This window comes from Salvia hispanica, chromosome 3 (assembly GCF_023119035.1).
Source record: "Salvia hispanica cultivar TCC Black 2014 chromosome 3, UniMelb_Shisp_WGS_1.0, whole genome shotgun sequence".
Classification (NCBI taxonomy): domain Eukaryota; kingdom Viridiplantae; phylum Streptophyta; class Magnoliopsida; order Lamiales; family Lamiaceae; genus Salvia; species Salvia hispanica.
In genome coordinates this window covers 15,481,605-15,499,536 of record NC_062967.1, presented here as the reverse complement: position 1 = coordinate 15,499,536, position 17,932 = coordinate 15,481,605, and the positions used below count along the sequence as shown (strand labels likewise).

The 17,932-nt window shown below is 39.0% G+C and overlaps 2 protein-coding genes and 1 pseudogene across 2 annotated transcripts; 2 read left to right on the top strand and 1 right to left on the bottom strand.

Annotated features, from left to right (window-relative positions):
• Positions 1–523: 523 nt before the first annotated feature.
• LOC125209402 lies at positions 524–5,231 on the bottom strand (annotated as a pseudogene).
• A 2,889-nt stretch (positions 5,232–8,120) lies between these two features.
• On the top strand, positions 8,121–8,634 carry LOC125216761. The gene has a single exon (XM_048118526.1). It carries the CDS (start codon positions 8,179–8,181, stop codon positions 8,470–8,472), a length of 294 nt encoding a protein of 97 aa, XP_047974483.1. The 5' UTR covers positions 8,121–8,178; the 3' UTR covers positions 8,473–8,634.
• A 7,941-nt stretch (positions 8,635–16,575) lies between these two features.
• On the top strand, positions 16,576–17,684 carry LOC125214129 (major latex allergen Hev b 5-like). The gene is made up of 2 exons (XM_048115028.1): positions 16,576–16,710; positions 17,010–17,684. Exons 1-2 carry the CDS (start codon positions 16,696–16,698, stop codon positions 17,415–17,417), a joined length of 423 nt encoding a protein of 140 aa, XP_047970985.1. The 5' UTR covers positions 16,576–16,695; the 3' UTR covers positions 17,418–17,684.
• The last annotated feature ends 248 nt before the right edge of the window (positions 17,685–17,932 follow it).

Below are 17,932 nucleotides of genomic sequence, written 5' to 3'. Positions count from 1 at the left end.
GTTTTTTTGCGTGGCCACGTGGCAAATTTAGAAGCCCTTACCCCATCGTCCATTCTCTCTCTCTTATATTTTCTTTCTTTGTTTTTCTTTTTCGGAATTTATCATGAATTTTACAAATATCTAGTGTTCTGAAAATTAAAAAAAACTTGTTGCTCGTTATGTTTTTTAGTTATTAAATATTATCCCTTATAAATAATGGAGTAATACTCTAATTGTCAATTATAAATTAGGCTTGTCAATACTGAAATTATAAACTAGACTGTGAGTCAATATTGATTTTTTAGCTTAAACTTTAAGATAGTAGTTATTACCAATATTTAGTAAACCGAAGCCACAAATATTGAGAACTCCACAACGAAAATCATCAACATTCCAGCAATTAAATAAGTATTTTAGGTTGCTATAACTTCCTAATATTTATGTACTCCCAATTTTCAGGTATGGAGGTGACCATATACCTAAGAACTCCACAACGAAAATCATCAACATTCCAGCAAGTAAATAAGTATTTTAGGTTCAGAAACAAGAAACTCTGTAGACAAATCACATATCTAAACCCAAAGAACTCACAATCAAAGGTCTCAAAGAGCTCAAAATCAGATTTCTAGAAGATGATGAGAAGCAAACATGATTCGACAAATTAGAAGTACATGCAAAAAACAAAACTTTCTTTATGACCATTGCAAAAATTAGGTTAGCTTTCAAGTCTAGAAGCTAAGGACATGATAGGAAACATTAAAGTATGGGGTCGATTAAATCCCACGGGTAGGCGATCCAGCTGAAGAGCTAAAAATAAAATTCCGACTCCATTCTAGAACCACGATCGAGTATACCATCATAAAAGGGTTATCGAGCACTGCATCGGTCACACATGAACCTACAGTTGTGGAAATTTTCGGTCATCTTTGTAAACCACACCAGTAGGCACAACAACCTCAGTCTTTTTCTGATTTCCCAACAGAAGGTTCTTCGTTAGAGCAGTGATTTTTCAGAACTGTAGAGATGTCGGCTTCAGAAGCTCCAGCAAGTTTAAATCGCTCCACAGCAACATCCAGATTCTTGTTCCATCCAGGCATGTTGAGTTTACATTCAATTTGAGATCTTTCGAAAAGCATATTGCCCCAAAATAAGTGAATTTGTGATCTCATAGCAGCAGCTTGCTCTGCTGCTTCCTCGGGTGAAATGTCCCCTACATGACCCGAGTCACCTTGTGCACCATTACCCTGTTTCTTCTTCCTTTTCGATAGTTCATCCTTGTTTGCACTAGGATCTTTCAACTCATTAGCTCTCTGCTCCTCCAGCTTCTCCCAAATTGCTGTTGCTGTTTTCATCTTTTCTTCTGCGCTGTCAAAGAGACCAATGGTCTCGCTCGGATCCCATTTCGATAGATCCTCTTTCTTTGCTAATACAAATGCCCAATGAAGTTTAGCCATTTCAAATTGTTGCTGGCCTAGAGCTAACAATCCTTCATAGAAGTCTGGTTTGACCATTAGAGCCTCGTCATACTTCTCTTTAGCAAGGGTATACTTGTCTTTCACCCAATCATAAGCATTTCGAAGCTGTGCATTCATCGTTTCTTTATCAGCCGATTCATCTACAGGCATTCTTTTCCTTGCTGCACACATATGAACATTTCCCCAGTTGAAAAAAGCCAGAGCAACCACCTCCTGGAACTTGAGGGCGGCCTTGTTGAAAAGACTTTGAGCCTCGTCACTAGTCACTGTCTCCTCAAGGGCTTCAGAGCACAACTCCATCCCAAGCTCATGAAGATCAATGTGAGCATCAGGGTCAATCCCTACATGGGTCCGGAACAGCTGCGCAAACTCAAATAGCCAATCATCCATCTCCACTTCCTTACACTCCGGATCCTCTGTTCCTCCTGTCTTCTCCTTTTGAGCAACTTTGTCAATGCTATCAATCTCAGAGTCCACAGCATCCCCAAGAGATTCCGCGGCAGAAGATTGGGACACATTCTCATCTCCTTCAGCCTCCACAATCTCTTCCTCTTCCGGTAAAGGCGGCTCCTGCTCCGGACTCACTTCAACAATATGCAACTTCAACATCCCAGGCGCATTTCCCTTTTCAGTATCAGGGTCTTTCGGAATCATATTGTCAACTGATGACTCTGCCAGCCTAAGCTCAGCTGAACATGTTACAGTCACCAAGTCCCCATCACTGTCCTTGTACTTAATCAGCACGGCTTTTGACATTGGAAAACGCTTACCTACAATTTCCCTTAAAACTTTCAGACTGCAATTAACAGGCATTTGTGCTAGCCTTATGTCATGGTCATAAACAAGCTTCAACGGCCTGTATTGTATCACAGGCTCTTCAGATTTTCGATGAACTGAAGAGAACACTGATCGAGAGGGAAACTGTTCCTTATGGTTGGTATCCTTACTAGCATTCGGGTTAGCTCTTGCAGTGCCATTTGAAGGCTTCAACACAACCTTAGGCAAATGGTTCTTGCCCTTGGTCCCATTCTCAATCGGAGGCACAGGATACAACTTATCCGACTTAGAAGATCATAGAGAAAAGCCAGAAAAGGTGGCAGTCACAGCTGTAGAAGATCATGGAGCAAAGCCAGAAAAGGGAGTATCAATAATAGAACAAAATCAGGGATCATAGAGTGATCTCAGGGATTGCCTCAAATTTAATTTATTTCCCTTCCATAGTTTCCTTTTTATTCCTTGTACAGACGTTCTGAAATCTCTATTTAAAGAGACTCACATCAGTAATAACATCATCATTCAACACAGCAAAAAATATATTGCATACCTCTTTTCTTGCTTTTCCTTTATGGTATCAGCGCATAGGTTTTCCTAGGCCTGATTTTTTTTTCCGCCGCTCATTATCCGAGCAATGGGTGAAACAGAGGGAACCATTGTTACAAATATGCTCTCTACACAACAACCTTCTCTCATTCCAATATACCTACATAACAACTCAATCTCTCCGCGTTTTTAAACGGGCCATTCAAGGGAAAAGGGCCCGGAAACAAAAAACTCCTAAAGCCCCCCGCCCAAAAAGAAAACATTCCCCCTGAACAACCACACCCCCCTCTGGGGAACTTTGCCCAATTTGTTTATGCCCCAAAATATCTCAAAAGAGGTTTTTCCCCTCCGGTCCCCCAATGGGGCGCCACTAACCCGTTACTAAGATTTTCAACCTTGAACACCTCCCCAAACCATTAAAACCCTTTTCTACAATTGGTGATGGAGGCCCTTGGTATTGTCAGGGCCAATACTTAAGCCCTTTTCCTTCCACAAAATTCATTCTTGCTCAATAATCTCCTAATGTCCCCAAAGTCACCAAAAATTTGCTAAGTGTCTCACTTTTGCTCGTGATAACAATGTGTTTTTGAATTTCATCCATCTTATTGTTTGTGAAGGATCAAATCCCCAAAGGCCATACTCCTAAAAGGTCATTTTGACAACCCTCTACAATTTTTTTTTGTTCAAAATCCCCCAAAAGTTAAGCCTTAATTCCCAAGAGTTCAAGCTTAACTCATCTGTTTGCCTTTAAGACTAGGGCCCTTTCCCCTTTTTCCGAATTTCAAGCCTTTAGATCCTGGGCAAAGATTTGGCCTTGGCTTTCAATATTGTGGGAAAGATTTAAAAGAAAATATCCTTTCATTAAATAAGTCTCTTTATTATGTCATTCTTGTCGGGCGAGTCATCGCCACCTTATGCCTCTTCTCAAACTCAATACAAAAAACCTTTTCAATTAGTTAAAAGGATCTTTGGGGGCCGCCCCAACCCCTTCGGGAATGGTTTTGTTTATTTTGTCAACTTTATCGATCAATAAAAAGAATGTTTATTTTAAACCCAAGGGAAGTCCGATGCCTTCAAACATTTAAAGGGCCAATGTTGAAACACAATTAAACCCAAGATTTTATCTTCCAATCGAAAAATGAGAATATGGGCTCTTACCTCTCTTCTTCAAAAGAGGGGATTCATCATCTTTTTTCCCCCATCACCCCCGAAAAAAAGGGCTACCAACAAAATCGTCATGTTGTTGAGCGGGCTCGCTCTTCTACCCCGCCCCTCCTACATATTTCGGGGATGATGCATTTAAAAAGGGTACACCTCATAAACCCGGGATGCCCACCCCTATTCTCCGGGCCCCCTCTCCCCATGAGAGGCCTTTAAGCCCCGACCTATCACCCCGATTTAAAGGTTGGGTTTTGTTATCCACATACTGGCCCCGAAAAAGAAAAAGCTCCAAGTGACACCACTTTCCCTTTGTTAAGCCCTAAACACAAAGGATAAAAAGCTCTCTTATCTAATGGAAAGGTAGTTTTCCGATATCATTTTTGAAAATTTTTCCCCCTTCAAGTCTTTCAATCCCCAACTCCCCCCTCCATTTCCCCGGTATCTTTACCATCCCCTCTCCATATTCACATTCTTAACAACCCCCCCCCTTACATTCCACTACACACATCACCCCGACCGCCCCCCCCACATACTCTCCCGCTCCACATCACCCTTAAATTTGACCCTTCCCCCTTTTCTTTAACACCCCAAATCCCGAAAACGCCTCCCCAACCCGAAATGCCCGCCAACTCTCATGATAATGTCCCTCCTTCTCCGCATCTACGGACCCAAAATTTGCTATCTCCCCTTCCCCCAAAAATTGCCCCTCTCCCCCCATTCCCCCAAAATCATCACATCACATGACCACTCGCTCTGGGGATTTTCAAACCCAAACTATTCCTTTCTTCACACGCACCCAACCCCCACCATTCCCCCAAACCGATTCCCTACTTTCCCGTCGGGAAATTGGCCCTGAAGAATTTTTGCCCTCCTAGAAAAAAACCCGATCTTTTATCCCCCTAAAAATCTTATTTTGCACCCGGGTATTCAAAATCAAAACTTTGGAACCGGACATACCACCAAAGCTTCCCTTTTTCTCAAGGTTTCTCCCGAGCCCGGCCATTTCACCAAACCTTTTTCCCCTTGTGAAAAAACCCCAAAATTGCCCTTATTTTAGTATTGCCACCATGGGGGGTCCATTACCCATTTGGGGCAATAACGCTTTTCTCAATAGGATCTTTAAAAGATTTTACCTCGTACCCGATTTGAACAAGGCCCCCCCGGGCCCCGTAGCAAATAACAAGACCCTTACCCCCAAAAAAGTTTCGGCCGGTTCTCCACCATACCCGGGGCCCCTTTTTCTTCTCGGGTTTGTTCAATCTCGACACCTTCTTCCATCGGCGCACCTAAAGGCATTTCCTACTTGCTCCTTTTTGGGTGACATCGATCACGGAGTTATCTGCGATCCCTTTGTTTTTCGAACTAAATTAACTTTTCCTTAAGATTTAGGGGGGAAATCCCAATTTCCTAGGGATTGAAGTCTCGATCTCAAGGATGATCTTAGCCAGGGGCCATCAAGGAATTATTAATAAGGTTAAAATGGCGCTACCCTTCCCCCTCCCCGGTTCCAGTGTTGAGAAAGATAAGGAAATCCTACTGGATGGAAAGTATGATTTTTGTGGGGTCTTCGAGCCACAATCACTCCACAAACCCCGTGAACAAAGTGGCCCGGGGCCCCGCCCCCTTATGCACATTGGCGGAGAATTCCGTACTTGGAAACATGGGTTATGGTCTTCATGTTGAACAAGTGATTTTGGGTTAACGGTTTTTTATTCGATGATCGGGGTTTGGGGATCCCGATCAACTCGGTTAATGTCTTCGGTAAAATCGTGTCTGGTGCTCAAGGCGGGGTATGCGGCGAAAATTTTGGAAATAGATCACTTGCTCATGTTTTTGCGAACTTTTTTGGGGGGTCCCCCTAAACGAACTCAATCAAGTCCAAGAAAAGACAAGGGGGAAAAACAACATGAGCACATTTTCGCATCCAACGCTTCACCGCAAGCATAACTGACCTCCACTTTGAAAAGGGCAAGGGGCGGACGAAATCGACCTTTTAAAATATGTTCCCCGCCGATCAAATACCATGTCCCCCCGGCCATTGAAACCAATTCTTTTGGAGGTCCCCAAAAAAACTTGGGGTTTGTCCGGGCCTCCTCGAAGAGGGGGAAAAAATTTCGCCAGTACAGAAGATCATAGAAAAGCCGGGGGGGCCCAAAAGAAGATCATGGGGGAAAAGGGAGATCATTAAAAAAAATCGGGATCATGAGTGATCTCGGGATGTTTTAAATTTAATTTATTTCCCCTTTCCCTAGTTTCCTTTTTTTTTCCTTTGCAGACGTTAAATCTCTATTTAAAGAGACTCACATCAAAATAAATCATCATTCAACCGAAAATATATGATCCTCTTTTTGTTTTTTCAGGGTACAACATGAAATTTGATTCGCATTTTCGGGGGCACCGGGCGGGGAGTCTAGCCAAACCCTTGGCCCCCGGGGCCCCACGTGGGGGCCCCCTAATGCGCCAGACCCCTCCCAAGGTCCCGGAGCCCCCGCGAGGCCCCAAACGCCATCCTCCCCTTCCAAGAACGTTACAGTGAAAAGATAAAAATGGGGTTTTTGGAAAGATTGAAGTTGAATATACATGTGGGCCCTGTGGGATCATTTCCACCGTAGGATTGATTTCTTTTCCTCAACACCGTTGATTATGACTACTTAACTGTCATACTAATAAAGTAATAATAGTATAAATGTACTTGAAAAATGTGTCACTTAATAAATTATGGAGTACTGGTAATGTTCAATCATGATTCAAAATAGCTCCTCTACTAATACTACAGTAGTATTTTATTTTCGAGATTTACACGTAGTTCAATAGATGTGCCATGGTTATTTATGCAACTTTAGTTTGTGTGTTGAGTGGAGAGAATAAAGTAGGAGAGAAGGAATAAAGTAGAGATAAAAGGTGTTTCCATTTTAAGTAATGGGTCATCTTTGATTGGGACAAACCAAAAAGGAAAGTAGCTCCTCTACTAATACTACAGGGAGTATTTTATTTTCGAGATTTACACGTAGTTCAATAGATGTGCCATGGTTATCTTGCATAATTGCATTGGAATTTTATCCCGGATTTGATTTACCTCGGTGGACGTATGAAATCGCAAATTAGAATTAAATTTTAATATTATACAATTACAATGTAATTAATGATCGGATGTAAAAAATCGGTGATGCTTGCTTGGGCTAAGATGAGATATATGGGCCGAACCCATTTCAGTAGTAATATATTCATATTGTAATTAGAATTAAATTTTAATATTATACAATTACAATGTAATTAATTATCGGTTAAATCACAGTTTAGCCAAATGGTTAACTATTTGCATCCTAAATAAATGATCGTGACTGAACCGAAATAGTGATCTTCGGTTTTTGGTTATTTAATAACCAAGCAATTTCGGTTCAATTAATGGTAAACCGATAATCGCTAATAAAATTATCAGTCCTACCCTAAAATTCAGAACAAGAACTAAAAAATTGAATACAGGAAAAGTTTAAATTAAGATACGCGGAGTAAAAATGGATGAGTTAAACAGAAAGTATTTACGTCCCTTCGGATACTACCTCCGTTTCAGAAAAGATGTCACATTTATGGAATGATACGGATATTTTTAAGAGATTTTATTTTATGTGCTAAGTGAGAGAAAAAATAAGTTTTATATTAATCGGTGAAACATATGGTTTCAAAGGGCAAAGACATTATGAGCGTTGTGGCTTGACACGAAAAATAATGACATGGCATGTTGACTCGTGGATGAAATTATAGTGAATGCTCTTATAAACCTTAGAACACAATCAAATAAAAATAATGTCGATAAACCCTTTTTTATTGTCCTAATCTAAGTATCGAACAAAGTTATAGTAGTAGCATCAACTTTGTTGTCGTGAGTCAGTATCTCTTACGTTATGCTAGAATAATAAATTGACCATTTTTTTTCTTTTCTATCCGAAGCACGCGGCAGTGTTGGAATTCAATTTGGAGGAGCCATTAATATTTAGCAATCCAAGGCAAACCCTGTGGCCATCACCAGGCATTCAATTTTCACACCAAATTTATCAGTAAACAGCCAAGAAGTCAAATCCACTTAACTACAATGAAAGAAACTAATCAGCCAACAAACAATCATCAGACACAGAATTAAATCAGGTGATGGCATAACATAACATAAGAACGTCTATAAATACAAAGGCTGCACCGTCTCTTTAATTTGCCAAAACCAATCCCTTCCTGATAACAATATTTTCCGATGCGAGGGGCGCCGTTTATAGTCTGCTTGGTGATGCTGGTACTGTTGTTGGTGGCTCCGCCGTGCAAGGGCTGCAGCCCCTCCGGCAACGGCGGCTGCAGAAACTGCATCGTGCGGCAGTTGAAGTCGGGCTGCCCCAGATGCGTGCCGATAATGCAGTGCACGGCGCGGTGCCTCTGGGGCGGCGCGTCGCGCTCCAAATGCGTCAAGAAATGCGACTGCGGCACCGGCTATCCGCGCCTCGCCGATTGCAAGAAGTGCCTATCGCAGTGCAAATGCAGCTGCTCCGTTTAAGCCTAGCTAGGTTGGCTTTTGGCATCGGCTTGTAAGGTTGGTTTGGTTAATTAGGAATTCAAGTTTGTTTTCAATGGCTATGTTTCTTGTGCATGTTAATAATGAATCGAGGTGTGTTGTCCCTTGAAGATGGCCTATATATCGATAATTACTTACATCTTAGTAACATTGTGAATTTTTTGCATATATCAATTAAGCTTAAATATTCTAATTTCATGAATTTCTAGTTTTGCATATGCAAGTACTACTATCCTTTATGTTAGTACGTCTTGATACTATATAGTTTGCCGCTAGCTAAACGGGGGTCTCGCTGCCTTAATTTTTTATTGGGCCTAGTCCGTCGTTTGTGTGCCTATTTATATAGAAGTAGGGCGCATAACTCCCTAATCTAAAAACAATCTGAATAAAATCTGTTCTCCGTTTCTGCCCGTGGACGTAGCCAACACAACGTTGGTGAACCACGTAAATTCTATTTCTCTTTATGTTTCTGTTTATCTCGATTACACAATTGCTTTATTATGTCACAACACTTTATGTTTATGATTCTCAGTTGCCTCCAGTTAATGATCATGAAGTAGGCATTTGAAATATATATATTGCTTAACGGGCATATGATATGCGAGAATATGTAATTGGTTGTAATTGGAAGTTAACACTGCTGGCCCATGAGTATACGCTATTAAATTTGATCTTTGGAACGGCATAGCTAAAAGGTATATGTGGCTACATAAGACTCTTTAACTATGATATAGTAAAGGATTTTAGGCACAATTTCAAGTCCATCAACATATTAAATTGTTAGACGTCTTTAAATACGTGCCGAGTTGAGTGCAAAAATATACTCCCTCCGTCCCAATAAATATGAAACGTTTGCTTTTCGGCACAACATTTTATGTAGTGTTGTTTTGTGAGTTAAAGAAGAGAGAGTAAAGTAAGAGAAAGAGAAAAGTAGAGATAAAGTTATTTCTATTTTAAGAAACGTTTCATTTTTAATGGAATAACCCAAAATGCAAAACGTTTCATTTCTAGTGGAACAGATGGAGTACTTAATTACCGCTAAAAACAGTCTAAAGTGCTCTTAAAAGAAACACAATTGCATTACATGTATACAAGTGTATAATCGTAACTCAATTTGTTAAACGATTTGAAAAACAACATAGTACTTGTTTTAAACAAAAAACTGCATATGATTGTATATGAAAGTGTATGTTAAAATTGAAAAATCAAAATATAAGTAGTTAGCATTTCATTAATTAGTTGAACTTCTTATGCCATTTTAGTTAGCGTTTCGCACTTTTCCTAGCCTATATAAGAGCATCCACAATGGTAATAGGCCAGCTATAGGCCAAACACTCTCTCTCCCTGTCACATCAGCAGCACTAAAAATCCACCTGCCACATCAGCATAGGCCAACAGCAATAAAAATAATTCAAAAATAACTACATTTTACGGAATAAAATGTACGATTAAATTACAGAATAAAATTTACGATTAAATTATGGAATTAAATTTACGAGACATATACGGGAAAATTCATTCATTTCATTAAAAAAAAAAGGTACATAGATTAAAAAAAATACATGATTTTTTTCAAAAAAAAAAGAGCTTCCACACACGAGCCCCGCCACTCTCTACTGCTCGCGTCGCCGCCGCCGCCCGGTATCTCGAGCCCGCGTCTGAACCCCCCACCAGGTGCCCTCGAGGCATCCAAATCCACCCGCATGTTCTCGAGCATCGAGTAGAGGAACATCTTCTCCGTGGGGTCGGTTGCGGCCTTCCACTCTTGGAAGACCTCGAACATACGTTCCTCCGTCTTCGCACGCGAGAATAACGTGTACGCGCGTGGGGGTGGGGGGGCCGAAATGACCTCATGAGCGATAGGGGGGATCCTCTCCTCGCTGCCCGTTGCGCCCGCTTTTGGCCAACCGGGCGAGGGCGACGAGTAGCGGATGGAGGGGACGGAAACTCCTCGCATCCGGGGGGAGGTCATGGGATCCGCCGGCTGCCGCCGTAGTCGCCGGAATAGTTCAGCCTCTCGCTTCTTCGGCCACCCAGCGTCGCACCCCGCCCGGAACTTCTCGGAGTCCTTCAAGAACAAAGCATTCCCGTAAGAGGAACTCCTTATACTTCCCCGGCAAGGGGAACCGACTCTCTCATCGCTATCCTTCGGGCGTCCTCCTCATTCTCCTCACTAGTCACCTGGGCGGAGGGCGTTGGCGTACAACCCCAAAAATCCGCCGACCGCGGCCCCGATCCGTTCCCACCCCTTCCGGCACTCCTCCCCGCCGTAGTCCTTCCCATGCGGGCAGTTCCTCCGTAGGCCGCTCTAATCTTCGCCCACATGTTGACGACCCGCCGGTTGTTCGCAACCAGCGGATCGTCACAAACCGTCAACCATGCCTTGGCCACGCCGGCGTACTCATCCTCCGTCCACTTCCTCCGCGTGGGAGTATCGTCCACACCGGGCTGCGAGGACTCGCCGACCGCCTTGCCCTTCCCTTTGCCCTTCTTCTTCTTCGGCGCGGCCCGACCCGCTGGAACGGGAGTGTCCGGATCCCCGAGATCGATCCCCATATCATGCAATGACAAAAGGTCATCGCCAGTGAACTGCGCGTCTCCACTTGGGTCGACGTGTGAGACGAAGCCATCAAAAAATCAAGAGAGGGACGATAGACCGTGTCCCCCCCTCGCATCCCGGGATGCATACCGTGCTGCATCCCTCCCTGCCACATCATCCCCATCATCTCGCTGCATCATTGCTGCTGCATCCGGGGCATACCTCCCCACCCCGGCGCTGACTGCCCGCCGCTCCCTTGCCGTCCGCCAGGCATCCCCCACGGCATATTCCCTGGTTCCCCCCCGTGCTCCAGCCATCATCCCCATCAACTGCCCCCAAGGGACGTTAAACCTTGGGCCCATCTCGCCCACCCATCTCGGCCCCATCCAGATCCCACGGGTTCCGTGGGCGTATGAGAGCCGCTCGTCGCCGGACTGGACTCGTTGTTGTTGTCCATCGCTCGATGATGCTCTTGTACAGAAAGTTAGAGAGAGAGAGAAAACTCGTTAAAACAAATGGTGCAAATGAGAATGAAACTAAAATCGCGTATATATAGGTTTTCAAAATTTTTTTTAAAAAAAACGAAAATAGGCGCGGCCGATCGGCACGCCACAATGGCGGCCAGCGCCTCTGAATCGGCTAGCCCACGCCGATTTTCTGGCCGATTCGCTGCTGGCGACTACAATGGTTCGGCTAGCCGATCGGCTAGCAACGCGAATCGGCTAGCCGGCACTGTGGATGCTCTAAGGCATTTGATTGTGTTATTTTTAGGCAAACTTATGCTTATCACAATGTAATCATTAATAAAGGAAATCCCCAATTTTTTCTCATTTTTTATCGACGGTTTCTTTTCTTTTTGTTAAGGCACTTTTACCCGTCTTCTTCCTAGTATTTCTCTGCATTCGCATTCAGTTCTCCATTTTTAACAGTGTATACTAGTACTAATAAATATGCATATGAGATTTACTGATTCAAACATTCTTGTTTATGGTAGCGAAGATCCATTAATGTATTGTATATTGTGCCGGGTTTTTCTTTTTGTAGTTATTTTGTTGTTTTATTTGATTGAAATTTGTAGATTTGATGGTTGGTATATTAATTTGTTAAGTTTTACTTATAATTTTGCTGACTTGATCTTAACAAGTAATGGTGAATAGATTATGCATTTGTGTCAAATAGAAAAATAGGAGATCAGAGAACGAGCCTAATAATATTGTAAGTTTTGGTGTTTCGGCGACTTATTTTGGTCAATCTTTGAATATAATAAATGAGATTTAAAATATTTTATTATTAAAAAATTGCTTCATCTAGGAGTCGAATCTATGATTGCATTATGCATCAAGGAAGATGCAATGATCACAAATCTTCATCATCAGAAAATAGTTTAAAGTTTTTATAAAAGTCATGCATGTTTTTAATTGTTTACATCTCTCCCAATATTAATATTTTCAAATGTCAATTAAAAATTAGAAATGAAAAACATACAAACATATAAGCATGTATGAAAGTATATACTGCCACTTACATACTTTAATAAAGGCATATTATCAACAATGTCATCTTATATAAAATTATTTTATGGATAATTCGTCTAGGAAAAATGACACATTTAATCAATTTTTAAAAGTTATATACTCTCGTCGTCCCATAATATATGTGCATTTAAAATAACACGGTAATTAATGCACAATTAATAAAGTTAAGAGAAATGAGAAGAATGATAGTAATTAAAGTAGTGTTAAGTGATAGTAAAACTCATATTATTATTAGTTTTTAATGATATATAGGTAATGAGTTGGAGGATAATATTCTATAAAAATAGAAATGACTATATTTTATTAGGATATACAGAAATAAAAATTGCACATATTTTTATCCTCTCTTCACTCACCGCATCTACTCATATGTAATGAGTTCTGATATGCACGTCTTACAAATATATAAAAATATGAATTAAAATATGAATTTATACTACCTCCATTCGATCAAATCCAAATATATAACAGAGACAAACTAGAGATATTAATTTTTGTAACAAAACGCAGTAAGATGGTGTGCAAAGCTTATGCGCAAGATAGTATAAATCATGACTACTTGATTTTGTTAGTTATGGCACGAGTTTTAAGGAATTGGTGGAGTGTGTAATTAATGAAGTGAGAGGTGGAGTGTGTAATAAATGAAGTGAGTTAGTGGAGTGTGTAATAAATTAAGTGAGTTGGTGGAAGTCCCTTTTTGACTTTTTTGGTTTTTATTTTTGTTTTGATTTATTTTAATGTAGATAATGACATTTGGGTGTAATTTTAGTGAATAATGGGGTAAAATATATAACAGAGACAAACTAGAGATATTAATTTTTGTAACAAAACGCAGTAAGATGGTGTGCAAAGCTTATGCGCAAGATAGTATAAATCATGACTACTTGATTTTGTGCAAGTTTGTGTTTCTAGCCTTATCGGCCCATATAGTGAGGATCCGCTCTTGTTTGGTAAGAACAGTAGTTAGAATTAATACTAAGTACCAATTATGGAGTAGTATTTTTAGAAGAAATTACAGAGATAAAAAAAAAAGAGTATAAATGAGAGAAAAAAGAGAGAATTAAAATAAATTAATTCATATTTTTATTTTCTATTAATTTTTGTTTTTATGTACTTACAACATTATATATTTATATTATATTTGTTTTACTCAATCAAAGTAGCATAGTTTTATTTTTTTAAATATTTTGACACATTTTTAAAGCAACATCATTTTCTCCACCTATTATATCCCTAGGTTTAAAATTCAGTACCATTTTATTTTTCTTTGAATTAATGTTAGTAGAGTCTTAAATTTTTAGAATCGAAAAGTTTTCAGCCCTTTTCTACAAAAAGCAATTACTATCACAGAGTCAGGTGGGCGGTGCTGACTGTGATCCAGCGTGGCACCATGTGGCGGCACGTATTTGGGGCCCACGTCAAGTGTGTGCGACTACCGAAAGGCTATGAGGCGGGGCCCACGGACTAGAGAAGGGCGGTCGCCATGTGTATGTGATTGAAATTCGAAAACGACGCCACATCAGCGTCTTGATTTTTATTTATTGGCTGACAGTGACACACTGCGGGTCCTACAAAATTGAAGTAAAGCCTTTAATTATGTAGTTTTCGTCTATACACTCATGATCATCAATCGGTGAAAAACTTTGTTTACAGATTCATCTTTAATTCTTGTAATGATAATAAGATGGACGATTAGAGCAGATTTAAAAAAATCCCAGGGCTTTACTGTACAATTTCTAAAGATATTTTTATCTTTCAAATCTTAGATAACGTAAGTTTATGGGAGTTGCTCCTTTCCGTCCCTCATAGTTTGACATGCTTATTTTCTGCATTCGTCTTCTACAAGTAATATTAAATAGATAGAGCGAAAAGAGTGTAAAGTAAAATAGAAAATAATTTAGTTAAGACTTTTCTCTTTGCATTATTTTCTCTCTTACTTTACCTTTCTTCTACTTAAAACTATTTATAATTATTTTCACAAAATGAGTGCCGAAAAAAAGTGTGACAAACTTTCAGGGACGGATGGAGTACCGTTTATGAGGCTCTAAGGATTTTAGGGATGGAAGGTCTAAATTTTTTTATAATGTTAAAGTTTTAAAACTGTATTTAGAATAATCAACCAATTTTTTTTCATAAATAACATTAATTTATTTATTGTTGTTTCATTCCCATTTAATCTTTAAGTCTTATTCACTTTTTTTTATCTATCTTTTTAATCTTAAGTCAGTGCATGGGATGCTGCCACATGCGCTGAGTATTTGCATAATTTTGAATTTTATATTCTATTCATTCCTAAAATAGTCAATTTCTTTATTTTGATTAATTAAAAAATACTCCGTTCTCTTGTATATTTTATAGTATGATAAAATGAAATAAAATGCAAAAGGTTTATGTGAAGCGGTGGAAAGTCGCTTAGAATGCACAAACATTCAAGTGAATACTTTTTTTGAAGAACATTCAAGTTAATACTAGTAGACAAATTACACGAAATGTGATGATTCACTAAACCGATAATTTGCATGTGACGATAACATTGGGATTAGATTGTAATGATTTATTGTACGCCATTTTGAAGACCATATTCAATTACCAAAAAGTTTATTAGAATCGTAATCTCTACGGCTTGAGATACACCTCTTTGGTAATTCAATATGATCTGTAAAATGGTCTATACGGCTGGAGATGTGGTCTATACACCTCTCCACTTTACCCTTTGAGTTGAATTACAGCAGTTGAGTTAGAAACGACAATCTTGCACAATAATTTAATTATCTATCACTACTAGATGCTATTATGCAAATTATTCAGAATATTTCTTGGTATCTAATGAGTCAATTTGTCATAATTACTCCTATTCAAGAAAAATACTAACGAGACACTTATTTTGGCCTTCTCTACCGTTGGTTTACTTTTTTATTTTTAAAAATATTTTCACAAATTTTACCTTACTAATGTGGTGGATTTTATTATTGAGTAACACTATTCTTCTAACTACTTTTTATTTTTATGTTTTGTACTTTTCCAATTTACATTACAGCTCGTGTTGTTTTCGAAGTGAATTTATTTGTATTCATTTTCGAAACTTTCCAAGTTCAGTGACTCATTTTATTTTTAACAAAAAATACTTCTATTTATTCTCTTATTTTATTATCCTTATACTTTATTACTTTTCATTTTAACTTATTAATTTTTTTTATTAGTTCTTATGCCAAATAAAATCTCACACTTAATTAAGTTGGGATATATATATCTTCAAAAAGCAAAACAAATAACAAAAAAAGAAGCTTATACTGATTTGTATAATAAATATTATAAATTAATATAAGAGCATGCATTACCAATTAATAGAAAGTTAGACTTATGAGATTTATGGAACATGAAAGCATGATGTGGATTTGTGACCTCCCCATGTGCATCGGCCCATTCCTAAGCGTTCTATACTTCTATCCTTTTTAATCATAAAAATTAATCATATTTTATTATTATTATTATTTTATTTATTCATTAAAATTAATCTTTATTTAATTATGATAAATTTTTCCTAGTAGATAAATTTCATTTTCTACTAATAAATACTTCAACAAATTTTCTTTTTTTAAAAAATATTTTCTCAATATTAGGCACGAGACTTCGTTTTCAGAAAAAACATTTAGGCATAGAAGACCCGAATAAGATGTGGTCAATTTGATTAAGGCCGTTTTGAGGATCAAATGACAAATATATTTTCAAAATAATTTATAAAATAAATCAAAATATTCTCATTGGACTTGAAGTTAGAATTTTCAATTAGAAATATGTATCTGTAAGTTGTTGCTGTTAAATGTCAGACTATTTTTGCAATTCAACCAAAAAGTGAACTATAATTAAACCCCATTTTATTGTAAAGTCGAAAATTTACAACTAGACCTGCCTAAAGTATATACAACTGATCATGATGAGATGTATATCCCTAGTGGCTTCCCATCCCTTTACTTTTTCATAATCAATATTTTAATTATGAAATAGCTGATTTACTTCCCTATAAATACCTTCTCTTATAATCCACTTTCCATCATCAAATTAGCAATTCAATCCTCTCTCTCCTCTTAATACTAGAGATATCACATCTTCCTCCACACACAAATTTCATCAATGGCTACAGCTGAGGTACTACTTCAATTCCTTTTCTTTAGTACATACAAAAACATTACTAGTAATACATAAATTTTTGTTATAGATTATCTCACACATGATCAAACTACTATCGAGTGAAATCAAGTTCTCCTCCGATCAAGTTGATCTTGCTTAGTTACATATCAATGTTAAATACGGTTTATAATTAGTTCGCATCCAAATTTTATTGTCTAAATTCATATCCCATCAAATGTCGCATAACCAAATAGTTCTATGAAACTTTATTTCACACCATAAATAGTTACATAAATTTACATTCCTATCTTATGAAGGTTCAATCCGTACCGGCGCCAGTCCCGGAGACTCTGCCAAAGGAGGAAGTGATCGCCGTGGCGGAGCAAGAAACGGTGGTGGCCGACGAAGCTGCACCTCAAGAAGCACCTGAAGAAGTTGCTCCGTTGGAGAAACCAGCTGCGCCAGAGGTCGAGCCACCGGCTCCAGAAGCTGAGGCCGAGAAAGTTCCGGCTCCCGAGGCCGAGACACCAGAGGTTGCAACCGAGGAAGCAGCTCCAGAGAAGGAGGCTGAGAAGCCGGAAGCCGAGGCCGAAGAGGAGAAGCCTACGGCTGAGGTGGAGGCTGCAGCTCCGGCAGAGGAAGCCGCGGCCGAGGAAGAGAAGCCCGCGGCTGAGGAGGTGAAGGAGGCAGCTGAGGAAGTCCCAGTTGTGAAAGCTGAGGAGTGAGATGGTAGAGTTGATGTCAAGAATGATCCCTCATGCACAAGTGGCCTAAGTTTGTTTATTTCTATATCCTATTATTATATGTGGTTTTAATTATAAATTTAGAATAAAAAGTTATGTATGTCCAGTAAGATGTGTGTGTACTTTTCCCCTGGATATTAAGTTCCCTTTACTCTTTAGTATGGTTTGGTTGGTCTATAAAGGTTAAAGGTCTTCTCTCACATGTATGATGTACTTTGAGATGAAATATTAATGCTCCATTTTGGTCTATTCATAAATAAATGACTCATTTCAATTCAGAGATAATTTTTGATAAGGAAAAATGTATGTACCTCAAACCTAAGAAAAAAATTTAATTTAGCAACATCTGTTCAAAGGATGCATCACATATTTCAATCGTAAGACACAAATCAAAGAACTGAATTCACACATTAATGATGAACACCCACATGAAAGTAGTTAATACAAATTCAAATTACAAAATAAAGGTGAAATCAACAAAATATGAAAGTAAGTTC